Genomic DNA, 23,582 nt, shown 5'->3' on the forward strand with positions numbered 1-23,582 from the left:
AGTGTACGGACTTCGTCATCATCATCATTGGGATCGTATATTCCGGCGTCGTACATTGATCGCTTGCCCCCGTCAGAGAGAACTGTAAAAAGGAAACGAATTTAGACGGAAGTTGACGGCGAAAGTAACAGACGTTAGAAAGATATTTTGGGCGGATGGTCAATGTCGAAATTACCAGAATAAGCCTCCTGGATTTGCTGAAACCGGCGTTTAGCTTCTCCGGCGACGGCAGGATTCCTCGCGTATCTATCCGGGTGCCATTTCTTCACGAAATTTCAAACAAAAAAAAAACAAAATTTTTTAAAAAGAGAATCATGAGACAAAATTTTGAACGAAACATACTAGATAAAAAGTTCGAAACTCGTGGGAACAGTGAGAGAGAATCGGTATGAGTACCAGAGCGAGCTTTCGATAAGCGGTACGAATGTCGGAGAAGGAGGCATCCTGGCGAATCCCGAGCACCTTGTAGTAGCTAGATCCAACGTTGGATCCTCCTTCGCAAGCCATCTCCGAATCTCTGTCTCTCTCCTCCCTACGATCTCTCTCTGTTTCTCCCCACGATCCTCTCGAACAAGCTACAATCTCAACATCGGAAATCGATTCCAAAGGATACGGCTAAGAATTATGGGCACCGTTGATGCCGATGAGGAGATGAAGAAGAAGAAGAGACGGAGAAGATATATGAGAAGCAATGGCTAGATTTTTTTTAGGGGGGGGAAGAGAACAAAATATCTTTGGAGAGAGAGAGGGAGGGAGGGAGAGGAAAGTTCGAGAGGGTTTGATTTTTCTTGCGTTTCAGATTGTATGAACTAAAAAGCTTTGCGACTTAGATATTTTGTTTGGGATTTTCGGATTCACCACTGGATTTCGACGTATTTACAGTTATTGCCACATCGATACCTAAATCTGACGTGTTGAGTGGGGGGTTTTAACCCTAATAACCCACTTGGGTCGCAGCAATTTCAGGGTACACCACCGAAAAAAAAAAAAAAAATTTGCGACCTTATTACGACTAATATATAACTAATATACAACTAAAATAAGAGTAGTTTATTAGTCGTAATAAGTTGTATATTAGTTATATATTAGTCGTAATAAGGTCGCAAATTTTTTTTTTTTCGGTGGTGTACATTGAAATTGCTGCGAACCAAGTGGGTTATTTGAGCAATATTCTCTGTTGGAGTGCCTATTTGACCATTTCCTCTAGTTCATATTTTTTTTGGCAGAGAATTTGCCCTTTGCTCAAGCCAAAGACGACACCGTTTTGGTTTCTCGGAGCGCCTTCAAATGAAACCAGGCCTTCGAGCCCCTCTTTCTGAAGTGAAGACTTCCCACCGTTAATTTATTCTGCAGTCATTTTCATTTTCATATAATTATCAAGGTTTATATATATTTTTTTAATCAAAATGATTCATTTTGTTTCCTCATTTCACATCGAAGTGTGACAAAAGTTATACAAGATAATTTTGCGAGTATCGCATCTTCCAATGCGAACAAGGACACAGACGTTACGGAGTTACGGACATTCTTGGTGTCAAGATTTGCAGACGAAAATGTCATACGAAATTAGAGAAAAGGTATAAAACTAAAATAAATTGTAAGAAGAATCCAATTGAAACGGCGTCGTTGTGAGCTATCAATTTCAATTCTTCGTAAATCAGTCGATCACTCTACTTGGGAGGAAGGGCTGGTAGAACCAGAAGAAGAAAGAGAACGACAATGAACCCGAATATGCAAATAAATTCGAATTCACCATCACTCTTCGCCTCCATTGACATGGGAACAAACTCCTTCAAGCTTCTGATTGTCCACGCAGACCCTTCTGGAAGATTTTTCTTTCCCATCGAGAAACTCAAAGAACCCGTTGTACTTTCCCGCGAATCTCCGACCTCAATCTCCCCTCAATCCCAGGTTCGCGCGCTCCAATCTCTCCGGAAATTCAAAAGTTTGATCCTCTCCCACAACCTGTCATGTGACCAGACTCGCTGCGTTGCGACGGAAGCCCTGCGCGAGGCGGAGAATCAGAAACACTTTCTGGAGGCAGTCTACGAGGATGTCGGATTCCAGGTTGATGTGCTATCGGGTGAAGAGGAAGCGAGGTTCGTTTATCTGGGCGTGCTTCAGTTTCTGCCCGTTTTTGAGAAATCCGTGTTGTGTGTCGATATAGGAGGTGGGTCTACTGAATTTGTGGTGGGTAAGCGTGGCGATGTGAAATTTGCTGCTTCCTTGAAGCTAGGTCATGTGAATCTGACGCAAAAGTTTGTAAAAAGTGGTCTTGGTTTGGATAAAATGAGAGAGTATATCCGTTCTGTGATAGGTGAGTCCCGAATAGCAGATAAAGTGAAGGAATCTGGTGGTTTTGAGATGGTTGTCGGATCTTCGGGAACAATAAGGGCTCTTGAGAACGCAGTTTTCAGTGGCTATGGAGGTCATATGTGTGGAATGCATTTGGAGAATTTCAAGAGGGATTGGAGATTTAGTAGAAGAGAGCTGAGCAATGTTGTGGAGAGACTATGCAGTGAAGGAGAAGAAGAGCAGATTCGGAGAGATGGGGTTTTCAAGAGAAGATCAGAGTTCATAGTTGCTGGGGCGATATTGTTGGAGGAGATATTCGAGGTTCTTAGTATCAATGAAATGGAGGTGTCGGAATATGCATTGGGTGAGGGATTAATTACTGATTCTCTGGCTAAGGCTTTTGATGGATTGCATGATTTGAATGCCAATGCGAGGTGGAGATCTGTCATGCGGCTTGCCACTCGGTTCAATGGCAGGAAGAGAATGAATTGTGCTGTACACTGTGCTAAGATTGCAAAGGTACATCCTTATCTTCAGCATCTACAAGCAAGTAATCGTGATTTAATTAATTGAGTAGCGAAGATAGATTCTTGTTTCCACCATATCGTTTGATGAGGAAATTTGTCAATAGGGAGGCTTTTAAGTGTTTTCTAGCCATATTTGGTGTAGTTGTTCTTGAATATATTTCCGTTTTCAACTCTGTAAGAGCCGTTTTTACTATACTAAATTTGATAAACAGCCGCCAAATTTCAGGAGATCTTTGCTGGTTTGAGGAAGTGCACTGATCTTGGTTCTGCCTTAGACGACAAGGATTTTGAGTATCTTGAAGCTGCCTGCTTGCTGCACAACATTGGGGCCTCCACTGGTAATAAGGGTTACCATAAGCAGTCTTATCATATCATAAAGGTCGGTTCCACTGTAACATGTATTTATCCAATCTTGTCAACATAAAAAGCTTATCAAATGCAGATTTGAATTCGTATTTGAACCTTTCCTTGGACGGTCTAAATTGTTGTTTTCCTTTTGTTAAGAACGGGGATCATCTCCAAGGCTATACTGCTGGGGAGGTCAAGGTACAGTAGTTAACTCTATAACTTGAAGATTTCCGGCTTATCTGATTAGCCTCTGTTGAATTTCAGCTTATAGCGCTGCTCACGAGATACCAGAGAAAGAAATTTCCGAAGCTTGATCATGCTTCTCTTAAAGACTTCACTAAAGAGGTACCGCTGCTTCTCATCATTCAATTTTCAGATTCTTGTCGTGGTTGTCATGATGCTTGTTCTATCCATTGCAGACAAAGCAGAAGTACATGATCATGTGTTCGGTTATACGGTTAGCTGTTATTCTACAACAGAGTGAGAACATAGATCTCCAAGAAGTTGATTTTCTTGAATCATGTGAAGGCTTCAGACTTGTAAGTCGTTTTTCAATGTACTGTTGCTTCCAAAGCTCCAAACCCTATTGTCTTAGTGGCTCTTGAGTCGCAGTCATTACCTTTCGGAAATGAGTATCTTCATGGGGATAAGATAAGCTGTAAAATGCAAATTTTGGATCCTAGAAGAGTTCCTTTAGTTTCAATTGTTTTCAATTTTTTGGCCCAAGGATATTTATCTCCAAAAAGGCGAATTTTTTTTTAATCTTGCACAGAACTTCAAATCCGTAAAAGATTTTAAATCACCCTGTTTTGTTTTTTTGCTTTATATTGACACCAGAACCAGAGTATGTTTAGTATTGATGTACACCGAAAACAAAGCAAACACACAAATAATAAAGCTAAGCTTGTAGTTACAGTTTATACTGTATTTTGGATCTTTCTTGTGTCCCGAGAGGCCGAGAGTATAAGTCGAATTTCTCGAACCTTGTGAAAGTTTCAAACTTTTAAGTCTGTCTTTCGAATGTTCTATTTTGCTTAGTTTTCCATCGTGGGAAATTGTGTTTACTTTTTGCAGGTTGTGAAACAACGCAGTCACGATAAACTGGTGGAAGATGGTATAGACAATGTGTGCGAGGCAACGCAATTGAAGCAAGAGCTGGAGCGTTTCGAAACGGTAAGTAATCCACTCATCAAACAAAACTCTTTTTCCATTTTCCATTTTAAAAAAGAAAAACATGGAAAAAGCTCCTAACTTTTTCGAGATATCTGTTCTTAGTCTCATGTGAAAAAGAAGTGGATGAAGTTTACGTGATCCTCTCTATATATTTGAATGGTCAAACTTCTAGTGATTGAAAAGTTTAGGTTTTCAGTTTCTGTTTCCTAAAAGGGGCGATACCCAATGCTTGAATTGTTTGCAGTAAGTGACTATCAAACATCAACAGATCTTTACTTATATTACAATGTATGTTCGGTATTTTTATTTTCTTGTGTAAGAAAAGGTCAGAAATTCTACTTGAAATAGAGATCATCAACAAGAAATCATGTAACTTTATGTTGGTTTCTTTGTGTCTTTTGATCTTGCAGCTGTTCAACAAGAAAATGGTGGTTGTATCTTCCTCCTGAATATGGATCAGACAAGACTCCGAGTCCTTTGCTTTGACTTTGAGGTACAAGAAACGTTTCCCATATCTCGTCTTTTGGGACATTTCATTACGGCATCTCTTCATCATCATCACGCCGAAATGCTTTTCATTTGTATCAAAACCTTGTGCATGTCATTCAAGGCCTATGACAGTGTCGGCAGACAGTGCTCTACCTGAGGCTCGAAACAGCAGGCTGTTTATCCTCCGGTGCCGGCACGCAGTGTTATACTGGAAATAGAAAACGACGGTTTTTGTTTTGTTTTTTTTTTTTACAAGTTTTCAAGGGCTAACTGGGCCTGAAGCGGCCCATGAGCGTGTTCGATAACAAGAAGACATAAATACCCTCGAGTATTGGGTTAATTTTCCTTTTCCAGTCTTTGGGACAGTACTGTTCACTAGGAAATGAAATCTCCGAGCTTTGCCGTTCCAAGAACAGATACGGTGGGCCCTCGCACACCGTATCGCTCCCCTTCTCATCTTCCAAACAACCCTTCCGTATCTCTTCCGTATTTCCGTATTGTTCTTTTTCCTTCTTCCAAACAACTCAACCGTGTTTCTCCCATAATCGTCGCCGGTAAGTCTTCTTTCTGGTTTCTGAATTCCCGGTGAAAAGGCTGTTTTTTTTTTTAATTTGCCGAGAAAACCAAGAAGAATTTACGAAATTGATTGACCGAAAAGGTTTTCCTGCTGTATTTTGGTTGCCAGTGTTCTCTCTCTTCGTACGCATTCGAGAAAGTGTCCGCTCGAAAATCTATCAGGTTCTGAGAGAGCCAGGTGTGAGCGGTTGTTGATCACTGTTTCATCTCGAAACATTTGCTGTTTTGACTTTGAATTTCACTTTTGGGAGAAACTGTTTGTATTTACGTTTTGTTTGATTTGATTTCATCTGTTGTCCGGATGATCTCGAGATGCTTGATTCTTCCTTTTTCTTGAATTTTGTGTTGAGTTTGACTTGATATCTCTGCACGAACATTAGGATTTTCACTCGGTGAAGTGGAAATTCAAATTTTCTAGGATTCGTCTTTCATATATCTTGGATGGGTTTGGATCCCGAAGGATCGGTTGCAGACGTACGGGGTGAAGAAGCTACTACTGATCAGGAATCAGCAGGAACTTTGTGTCTACATGCTTTTTCAGATTTGACCTATGTGTCTCCAATTGTGTTCTTATACCTTCTCAAAGGATGTTATGTTCATGGTATGACCTTGCTTCATCCTTGTTTAGTGGTCACTTATGGCTACTTTTTCTTAATCGATTGCATTGATTCTCTAGTTTCTTTCTTTCTTTCTTTCGATGAATGTTCCATTTCAGGCACGTGTAAGGCGGCAAAGAAGTTCCAAGCATTACAACATCAAGTCCACCAAGTGCTACACAATAATCCCAAACCCGGGCCTGCTACTTTCATTGCTCAATGCCTTTACCTGCTCCCTATATTTGGATTATATAGCGAAGGTTTCAGTCATTTGATAATATCCGCCCTTCGTCGTTTCCTCAAATCTGCAACTGGCCGAACAAGTCAAGAAGATCTTTCTTTGGCGAGAAATTTAGCTGCTCAGTTGCTCCTTGCTTGTGAAAGAGGATCCATTGACTATGATGAGAGGGTAATGGAAAAGATCATTAAAGTGTTTGACGTCTGGTTGTCAAGCATTGATGATATCCTGTCACAGCCGGAAGCTTGGAACAAATGTGGTTATGCTACTGGAAGTGCATTTTTGGACCAATACATTTCCAACTTGATAAAATCAAAGTCATACATGATAGCAGTCTCTCTATTAGAGCATTTCTCTATTTGCTTCCCTGGACAGACCTTACTTCAAGAAATGGTTGAGAACAACGACTTCCAAGCTGCGGAGAAGTGGGCTACTTTCATGGGGAAACCCAGCTTATGTATTCTTGTCCAAGAATATGACGCAAGGAACATGCTTAAGCAGGCACATACTCTTATAAAGAAAAGCAATCTCCGGCAGGATTTTCCTGATCTGTATCAGAAGTGCAAAGAAAAGTAGGTTGCAGTTGTTTTTTTTTAATCTCTTGAATACAGCTTTTTTCCTCTTATTTTTTTCTCTGTGATAACTGTACCCAACTGATGAGAAATGAAGGACCAATCGTTTCCCCTCCTAAACATGCAGTGCCCTGAAGATCCTAGCAGAAAAAGCATGTTGGGATGTTGCTGAAGTAAGGGCAAATGGTGATAGACAATTGCTCGAGTATTTGGTAAGCACTTATGTGTAGCTATTCATTAAGAAACTTTTATAATCCAGTGTGGTTATTTATACCAATATGAACGACCAATACCATTTTCTTCTACAAAGAGAGATTTCTTGCTATTTCGATTTGACATTCCTTTGCATGATGCTTCAGTAGGTTCTTAATTTTGGTTGTTTTTAAGGTTTACTTGGCAATGGAAGCTGGTTACTATGAGAAGGTTGATGAATTGTGTGATCGATATTCACTTGAAAATGTTGCAAGAACTAAAGGTATATGCTACATTGTACTACGTTGAGTGTCTTTATAGGGATAAGACTGACATGGTATTCTTGACTTTGTTCAGATGCTGAAGTAGGTTTGATTGGTGGCCGCTTTCTGTGTCTAAATGATTTGGCTGTGGAAGATGTAAATTGGGTTGATGAAGTTGATGAGTTGAGAAAAGCAACTTCATATCTTGAAGGGTGTAGAGTTGTGGGTGTTGACTGTGAGTGGAAACCAAATCATATAAAAGGTAGCAAGCCGAACAAGGTAGTCACTCAATATATTCAAATTTGAAATTTGTAACAGAGGCTTTGATATATTGAAGGATTCTAACCAATATTACGTGCAACTTGTTTTAGGTTTCAATCATGCAAATTGCTTCTGATAGCAAAGTTTTCATCCTTGACTTGATAAAGCTTTCAAATGATGCTTCTGAAATTTTGGATGAATGCCTAACTCAGATTTTGCAATCGTGTAGAATACTAAAGCTCGGTATGGGACAGCTATCCTTGTTAAGATCAGTGAAATGGCTTGTTCTTGTATTTGACTGAGCAATGTCCTCGCTATCTATTTATTATTACTATTATTTTTTTTGCAGGTTATAATTTCCTTTGTGACATAAAGCAATTAGCGCATTCATATGAGGATTTGGAATGTTTCAAGCGCTATGACATGTTGCTAGACATTCAGAATGTTTTCAAAGAACCATGTGGTGGTTTGTCAGGACTAACAAAGGTGAACTATGATGTCTATAAATGTTATGGGAGTTCAATGTCTTAGTCTAATTAGTAATGCGTAGATGATAGATGTCAAATCCGAGTATGATTATTCTCTATCACTATCCTTTCTCTGTATCAGAAAATATTGGGAGTGGGATTGAACAAAACGAGACGGAACAGTAATTGGGAACAAAGACCTTTGAGCCAGAATCAGGTATTGCTTTACTAGTTCTCGCTATAGCTACTAGGACCCAATTGAACCAAGAACAACAACTGCTAGAGAATCCATGTTTTGGTCTTTACATTACTAGGAGCCACAGTCTGGTGAGCATTTGCTCTGTATAATTCTCTGTTTTTTTACCCTTTTTTCTTTGGATTTTTAGTTGCACGTGCTTTAGGTAATTTGCATCTCATTCCACAAAGAGAAGATGGCAAAACAAAAAATTAAACTGCCGTTTCTAAAGAAAATCAAGAATTATTATCTGACACTACTCTGTTGTTTTCCTTTTTGATCGAGAAAATGTTTTTATTAAAATTTTACCTAGAAAATCCTGTAAGTGCATAATTTAGTCGCTTGTTTGGTTATTTATTTTCAGCAATGTTCTGCTTTGTGCGCGCATGTGTGTATATATAAAAACATTGTGAGCATTAGAACAGGATTATGTGCTTGCTCATAGAGAAGCCAAATATTTGATTGTTCAATTGGGTAATAATTCGGGGTTTTGCAGTTAGAATACGCAGCTCTAGATGCAGTGGTACTCGTTCACATATTCAGCCATGTTGGTGATCATCCGCAACCTGTTAGTAGTTCAGAAGCACGCAAGAAAATCCAGTGGAAATCTCATATTGTAAGTCCCTCCCTCCCTCACTGCCTTCAACAATTCAAACCTTGTTTTCAAACATGAGTCTGCATTTACTTCGAAATGCAATTTTAAACCCGTAAAGTTTTTTGCTTTATTCATCCCTAGTGATCTGGTTCATAATTTTGAAGTTTGGATTCAGTATGAAATTGGGTGATTAGTCACTTGGTTCAAATTTCATCATGGATATGAAAAACATTCTAAGTTAAACAAGGTTTAAACTTGTCTCAAATAATGTGATTGAGGGTTAGTACATGGCTGTATTAACAAGGTTTTGAAACCTGAACTTATTTTTCCGGAAAATCTTTCGAACAGGTTTCTCGCATGGATAACCCGAAGAACTCGAAGAAAGAACTGAAACGGAAAAAAGAGTTAGCAGCTGACAAAATCACAGCATCAACAATGGACTGAGCCCATTGCCACAGTCGGTAAGATCATATTGATTGACGTGGAAGCATTTTTTTTTTTCAAATGTTTAAACCTCTCATAGATCACATGAGCAGAGTTTCCAATGTGAATACAACAGTTAAGAAGCTTACAGACTTAGGTATGACCCACTACGTTCAGTTCTTTTTGTCGCAACAAGTATTAAGCCATGGGGCTGAATTCGAGCTCTCCTGAATAGTCTTCGACTAGTGAATCACAATTTTGTATGATTCCCATATAATGCACATGCTTCAAATGACTCCAAACGGTTTCACAGAGTTTGCCGGTCTGAAAGAAATTAATCTAAAACAAGGTTGTTGCATTTACTTATGGATTTGAAGATCTCCAGAAGAACTTCCCCTGCAACTAGCCCAATACTCAGCCACAAGCTTGGAGAAGGAAGAATCAATCTCCATCAGCTTCGACGGTTTATCATATTCGATCAGGTTTCCTGAGAAAATCCGTATCAAACCCCATTGCCATAAAACTATGAGGAAAAAAGAGGGTAATTACAATAAAAAAGAATGCGAGGAGGGTCACAAAGAAAGGGTATATACCGAAGGACAGAACCAAGACCATGTCACTGTCTATTACAGTTGGAACTCTATGAGCAACTGTTATCACTGTGCATTCGGCAAGCTCTTGTCTTATGGTTCTCTGTATAATGGCGTCAGTAGCTGAGTCGATGGAAGCCGTAGCTTCATCCAACACTAATATTCTGTTCTTTTTCAGCAGTACTCTTCCAAGACAGAACAGCTGTCTCTGCCCGATGCTCCAGTTCTCGCCTTCATCGCTTACTTCAACATCAAAAAACCAAACCATGCAAAGAGTTCATCATGTTTCGGAAAGGAACAAACTTTGCTCGATGATTCAAAGACTCACCCGAGGAATCGAGTTTGTTTGGCAGATTGCTAACTGTAGCCTTGAGCTGACACTTCTCTAGTGCCTGCAGAGTATAGAACTACATTTTTCAGTATCTGATTTAGAAATCTCGCAAATGATGTTATTGGGCAGCGTTCGTTATGTATCACCTTCCATATTTCATCATCAGAGTAAAGGCCTAAAGGGTCGAGGTTGGTTCTTATGCAGCCCCGGAAAAGAGTTGGTTCTTGAGGAATGATACTGAGTTTCATTCTCAGATCTTTCAGGCCGATGCTACATATGTCAATTCCATCAATCAGTATACGACCGCTTGCTGGTTCCACCAAGCGAAATAGAGCACTGATTAAGGTGCTTTTGCCACTACCCGTTCTTCCGACAACTCCTACTCTTGTCCCTTCCTTGAATGTGCAAGAGATTCCTTTGAGAATCAGCGGAGCAGTCAGGCGATACCTTATCTGAAACAAAAGTAAGCAGCAATGGTTACTGATCCTTCTTACTTTATCCATCCTCATAGTAAGTAATGAATGATTCAGATTGAAACCATTGGTTCTTACCTTAAGCTCCTGCAACTGTATTGTACCATTGGAAGGCCACGAGGACGGCGGCCTGTTTTCCTCCACAATTGCTGGAGGCTCAGCCGGTATGTGCGTATACTGTTGAATCCTTTCTACTGAAATGATGGAATTCGATAAGGTGCAATACCATCTGGTCAGGAAAACCTGAGATCGCGTCAGTGTTAATGCATAGGAGAGTGAAAGCCCTACGAGCCCTGCAACACCAAGTAATGTTCATGCAAAACCCTTCAGCCCAATCAGAAGAGGGGAAAGATATATAAAAGAGTTGGATGAATGAGTGCACCTGGAGCTATGTATTCATTAGGAATAAGGATGAGAAGAAGAGCACAAGTGATTAGAGTCAAGTTTTGAAGAGTCTCTATCCTCATAATCACCCACTCCATGGCTGCGTTTGATAGAAAGAAAAGCCCAGCATCCATGTCTATGAGCTTCAGGTAGTTTTTAAAGAACCTTTCTTCTGATCCGAAAGCACGTATCGTCACAACTCCGAGTGTCGTCTCTGTTGCATAGTTCATTACCGGAGCTTTCGTTGTTCCGTTTATCCTAATTAGTTCCCTTGCAGAGGCAAGATAGTAATCCTTTCTCAGCAAAGAAGAAACAGTTGTTAGTAATGGCTTCCCTTTTTGCAGGAACCAGGGGGGATAAAGATATATGTAACTAATTACCTGAACATACTTCGTTGCTGCCATAGCAAGAAGAGCGACAACGATTACTTGCCACGTAACCGATGCCATCACAAGAATATTTGCTACGAGCTCAAAAGCCGTACCCACCACGTATATAAACGAGAATGGAATGTTGAAATCTAAGACGCTCAAATCAGATGAAGCCTGCATTATTAAATACCAAAACAATCAGATCATATCAGAATCCAGATTCAGCGGTAAAGCCAAGGGATCTTACTCGGGTCAGGATCCGACCAACAGGAGTAGAATCGAAGAAAAGCATCGGAGCTCGGAATATTGAACTGGTGAAACCAGCAAAGAAGGCCTTGGAAGCTTTTAATCCAAGCTGAGCAACTGTAAAGCCTCTCAGGTACACAAAACCGACACCAAGAGCCGAGAGAATACTGTAAACTCCAATAACCACTGTTGTAGTGATTTCAGGAATCTCAATGGCAAAGGCTAGCCAGTATGTTGCTGAAGCTTGTAAAGCAACAAAGCCAACCTGAATCAATAAGCATGACCAGAGATGAAACCATCCATGGGAGACATTGATATAATCCATGAAAGGCTTCCATCCAACATAACCCGTCTCTTTTTCTTCTTCTTCGGTAAGTTGAACTCCATGAACATTATTCTGTTCAACAATATCATCTTCTTTGTTTTCAACAACAGTGATATTTCCTCCCCATTTGTCTCTATCTTCATTCTTACTCATTTGAGGTGGTAATACAGTTACTGCATCCTTGTGTGCAGTCACAAGCTGTTGAAATGCAGCTCCCATCTTCAAGAGCTCTTCACACTTACCCGCCTGAGTGATCCTTCCTTCCTCCATAACCTGATCAAGATCATCAACATAAATAACCGATAAGGTGTAAAAGTATATAACTCTGTTCACGAGCTACTCCTACTTACCAAGATTTGATCGACTTCAGAGAGAAACTCCACTTGGTGAGTGACTAGAATGACAGTTTTATCTCTTAATGAGTCCACAACACATTCCTGCAGTCAGAAATCTCCATATTAACCAGTCATTTGTATAAAATGCTTAACTAGGAATCATCTAATACGAGCATTCAGTTACATGGAAAAGTTCTCCGGCTGTATGTGCATCCACGGCACTGAAAGGATCATCAAGGAGATAAATATCAGCATCATTATATACAGCACGAGCGAGCTGAATCCTTTGCTTCTGTCCTCCACTCAAGTTAAGCCCTCTTTGCCCTATTTCTGTAAGATCGCCATTGGGAAAACTCTCTACGTCCTTATTCAAAGCACAAGCTCTTATAGCTGCATTGTATCTTTCAGTTTCCATCGGCTTTCCGTAAAGAATGTTGTCTCGGATATTACCACTCTGGATCCAAGAAGTTTGAGATACATATGCAATCGATCCATACACTTTTACCTGTTTCAATGACGGAAACCGGGAAAAGATTCAAACATTATTTAGAAGAAACTGAGGGTATACATATATATATATATGAAACTCGGTAGCTGCTTCCTTACCATTCCAGAAACTTTCGGTATTTCTCCAAGTATTGCATGAAGCAGCGATGACTTTCCTGCCCCGACGGGTCCACAGACCGCAACCTTCTGGCCATGCTTTATCCCCAAATCTATGTTTTGAAGAGTTGGAATCTTGATCTCTGGATCATACCAACCGAAGTTACCTGTTTTTATGTTAACAACTTCTACAGGTTTCTCCTGCTCAGTTTCAGTTCTTACAACCTCGTCGTCTTGCAGGAAGTTGTTAATCCTTTCAAAAGAGACATTCATTTGGATGGTTGCAGAAATAGCCTCGGGCAGAACCTTGGCGGGTTCCGACATGACTCTCAGTGTAGCTAAGACGGTGAAAATGGTGCTTGCATTCAGTGGAGCACTCTTCAACAGAGCACACCCTACAAATATCACGGAAGAAACTACTGTAGGGGACATCCAATACAGAAAGGAGCTGACGGCTTTCATCAGTTGAGTCTTAGCCAGCCACTTGAACTCGTCGGTACGATAAGACTCAATCCTTTTCTTGAATTCCTCTTCCCATGACTGCAGCTTAATGACTTTCATACTGTTGAGAATTTCTGAGGTGGCTCTCAACCGCTTATCCTGTGCAACCATAAACTCTGCCTGGAAGTTCTGAAGCATCTTTGCGAAGGGTACGTTGAGGAAACTGCAAACGAGAAGAAGGCATAGGCCCGGGAAAGCTCCCGTCCCAACGATTCCGTAAAGCACGGCTGTAGAAAGCAAAAGCTGCAGGGAAAGAATCCATCCAGTATGGAACCACCAAAGGAATTCTCCCATACGATAAGCATCCATGGCGATATAATTCACGATCTCTCCTGTGGAATGCCTTTTCCTCCCCAAGCTCGATAACTTCAGCTGCTTTCTATACACAGCAGCCATTAATGCAGATCGTATCCTCATTCCTGATCTTCTCGCAGCAAAATGCCAATGCCTCGTTGTCAAAGATTCAACCAGCTTCAGTATTATCAGGCAAACTAAATTGAAAGCACCTAAGAGTCCATCCAGTATGGAACCACCAAAGGAATTCTCCCATACGATAAGCATCCATGGCGATATAATTCACGATCTCTCCTGTGGAATGCCTTTTCCTCCCCAAGCTCGATAACTTCAGCTGCTTTCTATACACAGCAGCCATTAATGCAGATCGTATCCTCATTCCTGATCTTCTCGCAGCAAAATGCCAATGCCTCGTTGTCAAAGATTCAACCAGCTTCAGTATTATCAGGCAAACTAAATTGAAAGCACCTTGAAGAAGATCTTTTTGCTTACTGTTTGCATACTCCACGAAAGCATAAAGCATGAGAGGAAGGGATACAACGGAAACTATTCCGAGGAAGGCACAAACTGCAATGTACATGTTTTCCCTTAGGTATACTTTCAAAACGGCTCTAAAAGCCAACTTTCTTTTGTCCACTGACCTCTTGTCCGAAACAAGAGCATCCCAAGCTTGAGAAAATTTCTCATAAGCTAATTCAGCTTCATCCTCAGGGACTAGACTCGGGATATCTTCGAGGGCTAATGGTTTCGTGTAGCCTTCTGAGAGCAAGGGATTGATCCAAGAAAATGATATTCTGCTGAAGAACCCGGCTTTGGATAGTGTCAGCAAGTTCTTTCTAGGGTTTTCAGTCAATAGAGGATCAGAAAGACCTGTTTCCCTCCGATCTTGAGAGGGAGAATCAATGGAGTTCTTGTAGCTGCAAAAGAGAAGCAAAAGACTTGATGGCCAAGTTACGATTTCAGCAATCGAGATACCATCTCCTCTCGCTAAAATCTCTGTTTTCACAGCTGAATCCAAGATTGCAAAAGTGACCCACCAAACAGATATGAGAATCTCAATCCATTTGGAGCCATTGGCAAGCAATGTGACTGAAAACGAGGCCCAGATGATTCCTCTGACAAAGAAAACAAACCAAGGCAAGCCACTGTCGTCTCTGGAATCGCCGATCAGATTCATTAATCCAGCACCGATGTAAGCGATGCTTGTGACAGAACAAAGTATGGCTGCTGTCACAAAGAACCAGTTCTTCTTGTTTCCCCGAACTATACTGTGTTTTGAAATAAAACCAATTACGGCGAGCAGGTAGAAGGTAGAGAGGAATATCAGATTTAAGAGGTCAATGACTGTTCTTTGGAAGCAACAAGAGGCCAAATCCAGTTCACCGTCACACCATGGAATGGTCCCTGCATCAAATCCATCAAGCCATGGCTTATCAAATCACCAACACACACACACACACACATATATATTCAGTACAGAGATACACATGCGACGACAAGAAGAAGAATTCATGTTAACTAAGGCATTTCATCGAACACCAAAGACAGCAAAACGAGAACTGGATGAACAGAAGTCCAACACCTCCTTCATAATCACAAGCACAACCATGAAATTAAGCAGATTGACGACAAAACCATTTAAAGAAGGAGACAGGGGACTTGAAACTCGGAGAATATGGGAAAACCAGTAAGTGGGTCACTGTCTTACAAAGAGAAAACGCCATTGAAGAAGACAGACAACTCCAAGAGCTGAGGAAAAACAATGTCAATTTTCATGGAAGGCCAAAAAACAAAAGGAAAAAAAATGGAGCTTTTAGAATTTGGTCATCGTTTTAACGTGTTAAACACGTCAAAGCGAGCGACAAACACGTGGTGGCAGCAAGGCTCAAATTTTCTAAGTCACATTTTTCGTTTATTAACCATTTAATCTTTTGTAAAAATGTTTATACACCCACTTTTGTAAAATTAATATAAGCCAATTCCTTTTCAAACATACTATTGCTTAAAAAAATTTAAAACAGAAAGAAGTAAAACAATATAAAAAATTTAAAGGAAAGTATGAGAATAAACTAATAGATAATTGAAATATGAATTCTTCAAAACATTTTTTTTTTATCATTTGATTTGATTTTATTGATATTATATATTTTTCATAATCTTAAGGGCCAAATCTTTTTAGCACGTGGATGGTCAACTATTTATTAGTTCGTATTTAAATTTTTTTGTTTAGATTAAAAATATTTAGTGTTAAGAGATTTTCGTTGTTATTGGTATTTTTTATTTTTATATTCTAACTATATTTAATCAATATTTTATTAATTTATATTGTAACTCAAAATATAATTATATACTCCCTCCGTTTCAAAATGTTTGTTGTTTTAACTTATTTCACATTTTTTAATAAATAAAAATAAAAGTCATATATACCCTTTATTTAATAATAAAAACAATATTATTATTAATAATGTATTGGAATTTGGTAAGGATAAAATTGGAAATTATTTAAAAAAAATGTATTGGAAATGTAAAATGACAAATATTTTGAAACATAGATAATAATCTAAAACTACAAATATTTTGAAACGGAGAGAGTATTAATTTTCGTTCATCATTTTATATCACACAGCTCACACAGCTCATAGCATTAATGGGCGTACAATATTTTCTTGGATTTGGTGAAAAATAAATGGTAATTAATTCGCCATTATTCATTATTTCAACAACTCTCCTGACCTTAATCGCCTCACTCCATCACTCGATTGCTACCCGATCTCAGTTCGATCTCATTTTATTGATAAAATATTTATTTAAAAAAATGGGTTTTCAAATATTTTATAATTAATTCGGATAATTTTTTTTTTTGGAATTGGTACCCTGATAATGGTTTTTTTTTAAAGATTTTCCCTTTGCAATTTTTAAAAAGTTAATTTCGCAACTAAAAAGGTAAAAGACGATTTATAGTGTTAAGTAACCAGATTTGACACGTGCGGTTTGACATTTGGTTCGAGACTGACTGTTTGGTATCCAAATCATTTTGGCCATCTCTGTTGCTGGTGTCTTGTTTCGGGATACCAAACAGTGTGCATTACTCTTTGATAATGTAATTTTAACAAATAAAAATCTGGATAACGACGAAATTCTTCATAATCAATGATCCTATATTATGTTTGTATCTGAATTTTTATTTGATATGATCCGATAAATTCGTCGGGCGATTCAACATGAAAGATGATATGTGTGTGTGTATATATATATGAGATTTTTTTTTATAGGATCTGATACACATCCATTTTAGGGCTTTGGATGGTTTTTTAGATTTAGGGTTTTTGTGCATATCTTTAACTTCAATTTCCATATCATATTTAATTTGTATATACATATTATTTTGTTTGTTTATGATTTGACTCATGATGAACATAAGATATTAATATCAACCTCTTTAAAATTTATATAAAATATGATCAGTGGACCAATAAAAGAATGCAGAAAGAGATAAAATAATACTAAACATGTAATATTTATTATTCTAACTTCTTATCAATCTCTTTGTTTTCCACTTCTCCTGTAAAATTTATGAGGAAAAAATATATATACAATGATAGATCTTACAAGGAGAAAAAAAAGGATAATTCGTTCAAATTTACGATATTTTACTGATTACCCTAAATTCTATGAAGATAAAAACAGATGAAAGTGAAACCGATTTGTAAAGTACAAAGAAAGATACATTATACATATATTAAATTTTAATTCGTGTAAATAAAAATTCCGTAATATCATAAAACTTAATCGATATTTTGATTATACAAATTCACGAAACTTGAGATCGGATAATTCGTGTAAATAAGAATTCCGTAATATCATAAAACTTAATCGATATTTTGATTATACAAATTCCGAAACTTGAATTCAAATTCGATGATCGGATAATTCGTTTCGTTGCTCCAATTTTATTACAGCATCACATGAATATTCCATTTTTGTACAATCAACCCGTGGATAAAATGAAATACCCGAAAATGGACATTTTTCAAACCCAACACTAATAATTATTTCACGGTCGAATAATAGCAAACCTTCAGAGAATCGACGTCACCATCTGTCTCTTTAGCCGAAGATAAGAGCGATACGTATGCAGATTATAGAAAGCTCGGTCTTTCTATTTGCGAATTTCCAGATTTGCCCTTTCAGAGGGTGGAAGGCAAGGAAGTCAGGGAGTTGCACTTGCACCCCTTTTTTTTTCTTTCTTTTTTTTCCATGTGAAGGGAGGGTGAGATAGAAAGTTTATTGTGTGAGTTAGATTTTTGTTCGTCAAAATCTGGGGATCTTCTCAACGCTGATTGATCGAATTCTTCAAATTGAGAGAAACCTATGGGCGAGCTCAAATGGAGAACTTGAAATCGGAAGCTATGGCTTTCCTCGATTCCTGATCTATTGTTTTTCCTCATCTTCGAGGTAATTTGTCGGCCGTTGATTCCTGTATCCACTAGATTAACAGAGAGAGATAGAGAGAGAGAAAGAGAGAGAGAGAGATAGGAAATGAACGGAGGTGATGAGGTCGTCGCAGCTCCGGCAGACCTACCTCCCCCGCTGGAATGGAGATTCTCTCAGGTATTCGGTGAACGCAGCGCCGGAGAGGAAGTTCAAGAGGGTAGGTATCGTTTCACTTGTCTATGTATATGGATGCGTGTACGTGCTTCTGTGCTGCTTGAATAGCTTCTGCTTTGTAGTTTTGCCATTGGACCTAATCCGTGTCACTCGACATTAGGGTTTGTTTTGAACGTATAGATCTTCTCGGATTGTCGAGTAAAATTACATTTTTCGTTCGTGGGTTGTTGAAAAGGTTTGTTTTTGTGTCCAGTTTTGTAGATTTTTGTTTCTATTTTTTCGATGTGTAGTGGATTTCTGTATACCAGCTTATTCGACGATTTTTTGAGTGTATAATTATTGAAGTTTCTCAGGTCAGCTCGTTTGCATCTGCCTGTTTTCTTAGCGAACTTGGTGAAGTTTTACAGTTCTCTTCTTTCTGCATGTAGCTATAGGTTGTAGTTAGGTTTGATCTCTGTCAGGTAAAACAGAGGAAGGTGAATGATCTCACTGAGGTGGGATGTTAGATCATTGGTCTGGGGATTTTGAGAGCGTGCATTTTTGGTTAAGAGGGTCGTGACCTTTTACTAGAATATGTTATTTAGTGTTGGAAGTGTTTCCCTTTTTATCCTGAATGAAATTCAAAACTGAAACTGTTTGCTTGGTGTTTCTCTGCAGTTGATGTAATTTCTGCAATTGAATTCGATAAATCTGGTGACCATCTTGCTACCGGGGACCGTGGGGGACGAATTGTTATCTTTGAGAGAACAGATACGAAGAGTGTATGCCCTCTTAGCCTTTGGAAAAAACATTATCTGATTCTGATATTTGGTTTTGTGTTATGATGTCTTGTTCACACTATGATTTATAGCTTCGTGGATCGAGAAGAGATCTTGAAAGAACTGACTTTCCACCACGCCACCCAGAGTTTCGATATAAAACGGAATTTCAAAGCCATGAACCTGAGGTATCTGTTTGATTTTTCGTTTTCCTCGCCACATTTTGTGTTGTACCTTGTTTTAGCTTCATCTTCTCGATCCTTCTCCACCAGTTTGATTATCTGAAGAGTTTGGAGATAGAGGAGAAAATTAATAAAATCAGATGGTGTCAAACAGCTAATGGCGCCCTTTTTCTCCTTTCAACAAATGACAAGACCATCAAGTTTTGGAAGGTGAGGGAGTTCCTGTATGAGATTTGTCTGCCTCTGGATCATTTAATGTCTTGTTAGTAGCTCTGTCCAAACCATCATGTTTTGTTTGTGGGCATTTATGTTGTATGATGGGAAAAATGAGGTACTTTGTCAACCAAGTTTAGGAATGTCAAAGTTGGATAAAGGGTCCTGGATGTTGAAATTGGTTATTGGCTGGTATCTCTTGAAAGTTGTGCATCATGAATGATGATAGTATGATGGATATATGTTTCTGTATTTCTTAAGAGTTCGAGCTCTTTAGGTCCCTTTTGGTTGTGAATTTCTTCCTCCATCTTCAATTTCACATATAACGGAAAGCATTGGGAAAATATTTCGCTTGTCAGATTTTAAGCACGAGGCTATAATAGTTTGCTACTTTTCCACATGAGGGTTTCTCTTTCATCCTTGTTTATGGACTTTTAACCAACTACCAGTTAAGGTTGATATTTAAAGGCATTTCATTCTTTTTTCTCATGTGTGATTTTATAGGTTCAAGAGAAAAAATTGAAGAAAATTTGTGATATGAGTAAGGATCCGTCGAGAGCTGTAGAAAATAGCAATAATGCTAGTTCAAGCAGCACAAAATCATGCTTCATGAATGGGGGACTACCTGACAAAGCATACAATTGTTTAAGTAATGAGTTCTCATTCCCCCCGGGAGGCATCCCATCGCTGCGGTTACCAATGGTAATTGTACTCTTCACATTATTATTGTGTTCAGTTTTTTGTCTGAGGCTTGGCTAGATATTTTGGCCGTGTTTTTTTTTCAGTATGAACTGGAATACTAAGGTAAAGGATCAAGCCTGACCAACAGAAAAGAACCAAGGAACTTGTTTAAGCCTCTGGTGGGCATTATTCTTTAACTCACTTGCAGGGTCAAACTGATGATTCTAAGTGCCTTGAGGAATTATATTATTGTGGTGTAGTGTTGTAGGGAATCTCAATTTCGTAGTAAAGCAAAATTAGTTGGTGATTTGTTCTCATGCTTAGACTAATAGGTTTTTTGTGCAACCCACAGGTAACTAGTCATGAAACTAGCCTTGTAGCTAGATGCCGGAGAGTGTATGCTCATGCGCATGATTATCATATCAATTCCATTTCAAATAATAGGTAGGTTCTCCGTCCATATGGTACTTGACTTGTTTTCACTCCTCTGACTATCTTGGAGGTTGCATTGTTCATCCTGTTGTTAACTTTTGATAGAAACTTGTTTCTTCTTGTTATGGGTGCTTTGAGGGATAACTAATTGTTATTATGAGGTGGTATTCCAAAAATTGAGTAATGACAGAATGTGTACCAATAGTCAGAAAGATAAATGGACATCAGATCAACTTTAAGAAATATGCGACTGATTTATTATGGCTATAATTTTCCATGGAAAATTTTGAGATATCATAAGTAGGTTTACATTTCATTGTCTTCTGTTCCTGCAAAATTTTCTTGTTTATTATACTTTTTTTTGCTTTAAAATTAACGACTCTGGAATCCACGAATCCGTACTTGCATTGATCATGTCCTTCCTCATGATATTTCCTCTTAAATTTGAAGTGATGGTGAGACATTTATCTCTGCGGATGATCTGAGAATAAATCTTTGGAACCTGGAGATAAGCAATCAAAGTTTCAATATTGTTGATGTCAAGCCTGCAAATATGGAAGATCTAACTGGTAACCCGCATAGGCTTGTCAATTTTTTTTTTTTTAAGTATACTTTTAAAAAACAATATTCAAGCTATGACTAAATTTGTTGCAAACAATTGTCTTAGTTCTATATATACCTTTCATGGTGTGGTGGAACCCCCTCCCCTCCCTTTTTTTTTTTTTTTTTTAAGTATACGTCTCCCAAATAATCAATTAATTGGTGCTGTATGGTATATCCGGGTTGGTAAGTTGGGTTGCAATAGAAATGTCTAGCTTTAATATTACGCATAAATTGAGTTGACTGCATTAATGCATTATACTCTTTTGGTTGGTTCCTACAATTTTGGTTTGTGTTGAAGGCAAAACCTGCCATTCAAAAGGAAGTTATTCTGAGCCTTGATTTGCATCCTGTTCTGTTCTTGCAGAGGTTATCACATCAGCGGAATTTCATCCTACTCATTGTAATACATTAGCATATAGCAGTTCGAAAGGCTCAATTCGCCTGATTGATATGCGACAATCAGCTTTATGCGACTCCCATTCAAAATTGTAAGTCTTTAGACTGGTAGTGCTGTTACATTTCTTCAGAATTCAGCATTTCTTGAAAGGAAGGTCAGAAAAATGCCGAATTTTCTTTCTTTCATCAAAAATATGATTGTTAACCTCTCGTATTCCACAAGAAAGAAGTTTTGCTTTGTTCCAACAGTTGTGGAGACAAGCAGACTGAAGTAGCTCCTTTAGAAATTAATAAACACTTTTCTATTAAAATCTGATGCTGTGCTGTTCCATTACTTATAGGGTGGAAGCAAATAACTAACAAAAATCTTTTGTAGTGTTTTATTAGCACCTGGTAGTAACAAAGAGGTCTCACATTGTTTCTGCAGGTTTGAGGAACCAGAGGCACCGGGTTCTAAATCTTTTTTCGCAGAGATTATTGCTTCAGTTTCAGACATCAAATTTGCGAATGGAGGAAGATACATACTTAGCCGTGATTACATGACACTTAAGGTTCGTACTTTTGAACATGCTCTCTGACTCGATATGTCTAGTTGTTGCACTGATTTCAGATAAGGCATGCCCCTGTAGTAACTTATGACTGGCTTGAAAGAACCTTGTAAAGAAAACTTGACTAAGAGTTTGTATTTTGTCCTTCAGTTGTGGGACATAAACATGGATTCAGGTCCAGTAGCAACATTCCAGGTTCATGAGCATTTGAGGCCGAAGGTCAGTTTTCTATACTTTCGAGTGTTGCATTTGATGACGCGAGGCATAGCTGAAGGTACTTAGTTTTTTTTCTTCTGGTTAACAGCTCTGTGATTTATACGAAAATGACTCCATCTTTGATAAATTCGAGTGTTGTCTAAGTGGTGATGGATTGCGAGTAGCTACAGGTTCTTACAGGTGCTTCCCTTTTGTTCTTTTCTTTTCGATGAACTATATGGTTCCTGGGAATTATGTAATAATCATTTCTTGCTTTTTAATGCAAATTGTGAACCCAGTAATTTATTCCGTGTATTTGGTGTTTCCCTGGGGAGTACTGAGGCTACAACCTTGGAGGCCAACAAAAATCCAATGAGGTAAAATAATGGTTGCCATTAGAAGTGGTATTACCAACTTCAAGCATCTTTTTTCTTCATTTTTCCCCTATTTTTCCTAAAGATTGATACAGTGAAAAATTTGTATTGCAATTAAAAAGGAAACAAGTTCCAACTCCCTCGAGACCTTCCAGATCACTTAGAGGAGGTTTGTATGTTTTTTTTCTTCTTACTGCCATTTATCTGATAAGGAGATTATGAGTGATTTATAAACGATATCGGGTTTTGGTAACAGGAATAGAGACTTCAGGGGTCGATACGAATGGAAATCCATTCGATTTCTCGACAAAGTTACTGCATGTGGCTTGGCACCCTACAGAGAACTCAGTCGCCTGTGCCGCTGCCAACAGTTTGTATATTTACCATGCTTGAGAAAAGCGAAGCAACATTCAGGTTTCTAACAGTGAGAGCATTGGAAGTTGCTCAGTGGCGATCGGATCTCGGCTCGGAAAAGCGAGTCGGGTATTTTTTCGTTCTTCCCCCGATGGTATGAATTGTGGCTCGGTTCGATCTCTCAGCCTAATGAATGAATGAATCATCATCCATTTTCTGTAGTTTTATAGAAGATTGCACTCATGTGCAATGAGATTGTGTGCTGTTGGGTCATAGGAATTTCAGAGCTTTGGGTCAATGAATATTGAAATTTCTTATTTCCTCTTTGGGTCTTTAGCATTGAACGGTTTGGTTGGGGTTATTAGATTTGGATTAATAGAATTTGTCAACTACTGTTTTTTTTTTTTTGGAACTTCCAAAGTGAGTGGAAGAGTTGTTTGTCCCTTGTAATGTTTGGAGTATCCTCACCAAAGTGCAACGGATAGTTGTTTAGATGTAAGAAACTATAAATTTTTCAATATAAAAAAAATTATAA

General features: G+C 38.5%; 5 protein-coding genes and 1 long non-coding RNA gene across 14 annotated transcripts in view; 4 read left to right on the top strand and 2 right to left on the bottom strand.

Annotated features, from left to right (window-relative positions):
• The window catches only part of LOC104805910 (dnaJ homolog subfamily B member 6-like), a 1,762-nt gene extending 1,025 nt beyond the window's left edge, over positions 1 to 737 (bottom strand). For both annotated transcript variants that reach the window (XM_010530617.2, XM_010530616.2), the window contains exons 1-3: positions 397 to 737; positions 176 to 263; positions 12 to 82 (exon numbers count right to left, since the gene is read on the bottom strand). In XM_010530617.2, coding sequence (XP_010528919.1) covers positions 12 to 82; positions 176 to 263; positions 397 to 507 — 270 coding nt within the window. In that variant the 5' untranslated portion in view covers positions 508 to 737. The remainder of the gene's footprint in view (positions 1 to 11; positions 83 to 175; positions 264 to 396) is intronic.
• Positions 738 to 1,624: 887 nt separating this feature from the next.
• LOC104805912 (exopolyphosphatase) lies at positions 1,625 to 5,956 on the top strand. Of its 5 annotated transcripts, none has more exons than XM_010530623.1 (8): positions 1,625 to 2,814; positions 3,049 to 3,201; positions 3,327 to 3,368; positions 3,435 to 3,515; positions 3,590 to 3,709; positions 4,245 to 4,343; positions 4,754 to 4,836; positions 5,869 to 5,956. In XM_010530623.1, the coding sequence occupies exons 1-7, from the start codon at positions 1,720 to 1,722 to the stop codon at positions 4,790 to 4,792; spliced, it is 1,629 nt and encodes a 542-aa protein (XP_010528925.1). In that variant the 5' UTR covers positions 1,625 to 1,719; the 3' UTR covers positions 4,793 to 4,836; positions 5,869 to 5,956. The 5 variants fall into 5 exon arrangements, with proteins under 5 accessions (XP_010528925.1, XP_019057113.1, XP_019057112.1 ...); XM_019201568.1 differs by having other exon boundaries at positions 5,827 to 5,913; XM_019201567.1 differs by having other exon boundaries at positions 5,789 to 5,876.
• LOC104805911 lies at positions 5,194 to 9,413 on the top strand. 3 transcript variants are annotated; one of them, XM_010530618.1, is made up of 11 exons: positions 5,194 to 5,386; positions 5,827 to 6,009; positions 6,124 to 6,814; positions 6,942 to 7,026; positions 7,202 to 7,289; positions 7,364 to 7,548; positions 7,641 to 7,773; positions 7,880 to 8,016; positions 8,140 to 8,214; positions 8,729 to 8,848; positions 9,176 to 9,413. In XM_010530618.1, exons 1-11 carry the CDS (start codon positions 5,215 to 5,217, stop codon positions 9,269 to 9,271), a joined length of 1,965 nt encoding a protein of 654 aa, XP_010528920.1. In that variant the 5' UTR covers positions 5,194 to 5,214; the 3' UTR covers positions 9,272 to 9,413. The 3 variants fall into 3 exon arrangements, with proteins under 3 accessions (XP_010528920.1, XP_010528921.1, XP_010528922.1); XM_010530619.1 differs by having other exon boundaries at positions 5,869 to 6,009; XM_010530620.1 differs by having other exon boundaries at positions 5,298 to 5,386; positions 5,789 to 6,009.
• A 78-nt stretch (positions 9,414 to 9,491) lies between these two features.
• Positions 9,492 to 15,452, bottom strand: LOC104805915 (ABC transporter C family member 8-like). 2 transcript variants are annotated; one of them, XM_010530624.2, is made up of 13 exons: positions 15,412 to 15,452; positions 14,172 to 15,107; positions 12,912 to 13,915; positions 12,490 to 12,810; positions 12,321 to 12,407; positions 11,647 to 12,243; positions 11,409 to 11,573; positions 11,027 to 11,321; positions 10,723 to 10,937; positions 10,318 to 10,623; positions 10,169 to 10,232; positions 9,844 to 10,083; positions 9,492 to 9,737 (listed from the first exon to the last, which is right to left on the bottom strand). In XM_010530624.2, the coding sequence occupies exons 1-13, from the start codon at positions 15,425 to 15,427 to the stop codon at positions 9,610 to 9,612; spliced, it is 4,374 nt and encodes a 1,457-aa protein (XP_010528926.1). In that variant the 5' UTR covers positions 15,428 to 15,452; the 3' UTR covers positions 9,492 to 9,609. The 2 variants fall into 2 exon arrangements, with proteins under 2 accessions (XP_010528926.1, XP_019057111.1); XM_019201566.1 differs by lacking the exons at positions 14,172 to 15,107; positions 15,412 to 15,452 and having other exon boundaries at positions 12,912 to 13,508; positions 13,598 to 13,816.
• Positions 12,270 to 12,794, top strand: LOC104805914. The gene is made up of 3 exons (XR_770572.1): positions 12,270 to 12,356; positions 12,462 to 12,612; positions 12,714 to 12,794. It is a non-coding gene; the product is annotated as an uncharacterized LOC104805914 (long non-coding RNA).
• A 2,452-nt stretch (positions 15,453 to 17,904) lies between the features above and the next one.
• Positions 17,905 to 23,539, top strand: LOC104805916 (serine/threonine protein phosphatase 2A 55 kDa regulatory subunit B beta isoform-like). Its single transcript, XM_010530627.1, has 14 exons — positions 17,905 to 18,354; positions 18,969 to 19,072; positions 19,162 to 19,257; positions 19,342 to 19,461; positions 19,969 to 20,166; positions 20,498 to 20,589; positions 21,028 to 21,146; positions 21,545 to 21,668; positions 22,004 to 22,127; positions 22,275 to 22,343; positions 22,429 to 22,520; positions 22,619 to 22,696; positions 22,816 to 22,862; positions 22,950 to 23,539. Exons 1-14 carry the CDS (start codon positions 18,243 to 18,245, stop codon positions 23,084 to 23,086), a joined length of 1,512 nt encoding a protein of 503 aa, XP_010528929.1. The 5' UTR covers positions 17,905 to 18,242; the 3' UTR covers positions 23,087 to 23,539.
• Positions 23,540 to 23,582: the final 43 nt, after the last annotated feature.

Source organism: Tarenaya hassleriana, unplaced genomic scaffold (genome assembly GCF_000463585.1).
Source record: "Tarenaya hassleriana unplaced genomic scaffold, ASM46358v1 Cleome11, whole genome shotgun sequence".
NCBI lineage: Eukaryota > Viridiplantae > Streptophyta > Magnoliopsida > Brassicales > Cleomaceae > Tarenaya > Tarenaya hassleriana.

Bases quoted from the DNA above. Each gene is read 5' to 3' on its own strand.
- LOC104805912 (XM_010530623.1), top strand. From the start codon at position 1,720: ATGAACCCGAATATGCAAATAAATTCGAATTCACCATCACTCTTCGCC. The intron at 2,815-3,048 runs GTACATCCTTAT...GCCAAATTTCAG, and splicing joins ACTGTGCTAAGATTGCAAAG to GAGATCTTTGCTGGTTTGAG. The intron at 3,516-3,589 runs GTACCGCTGCTT...TATCCATTGCAG, and splicing joins TTAAAGACTTCACTAAAGAG to ACAAAGCAGAAGTACATGAT.
- LOC104805911 (XM_010530618.1), top strand. From the start codon at position 5,215: ATGAAATCTCCGAGCTTTGCCGTTCCAAGAACAGATACGGTGGGCCCT. The intron at 7,774-7,879 runs GTATGGGACAGC...TTTTTTTTGCAG, and splicing joins GTGTAGAATACTAAAGCTCG to GTTATAATTTCCTTTGTGAC. The intron at 8,215-8,728 runs GTATTGCTTTAC...GGGGTTTTGCAG, and splicing joins GACCTTTGAGCCAGAATCAG to TTAGAATACGCAGCTCTAGA.
- LOC104805915 (XM_010530624.2), bottom strand. The intron at 13,916-14,171 runs GTGCTTTCAATT...ATGGACTCTTAG, and splicing joins GCAAAAAGATCTTCTTCAAG to GTGCTTTCAATTTAGTTTGC. The intron at 12,244-12,320 runs GTAAGTAGGAGT...GATCTTGATCAG, and splicing joins CTGAAGTCGATCAAATCTTG to GTTATGGAGGAAGGAAGGAT.
- LOC104805916 (XM_010530627.1), top strand. From the start codon at position 18,243: ATGAACGGAGGTGATGAGGTCGTCGCAGCTCCGGCAGACCTACCTCCC. The intron at 19,258-19,341 runs GTATCTGTTTGA...CTTCTCCACCAG, and splicing joins TTCAAAGCCATGAACCTGAG to TTTGATTATCTGAAGAGTTT. The intron at 22,128-22,274 runs GTTCGTACTTTT...TTTGTCCTTCAG, and splicing joins GTGATTACATGACACTTAAG to TTGTGGGACATAAACATGGA.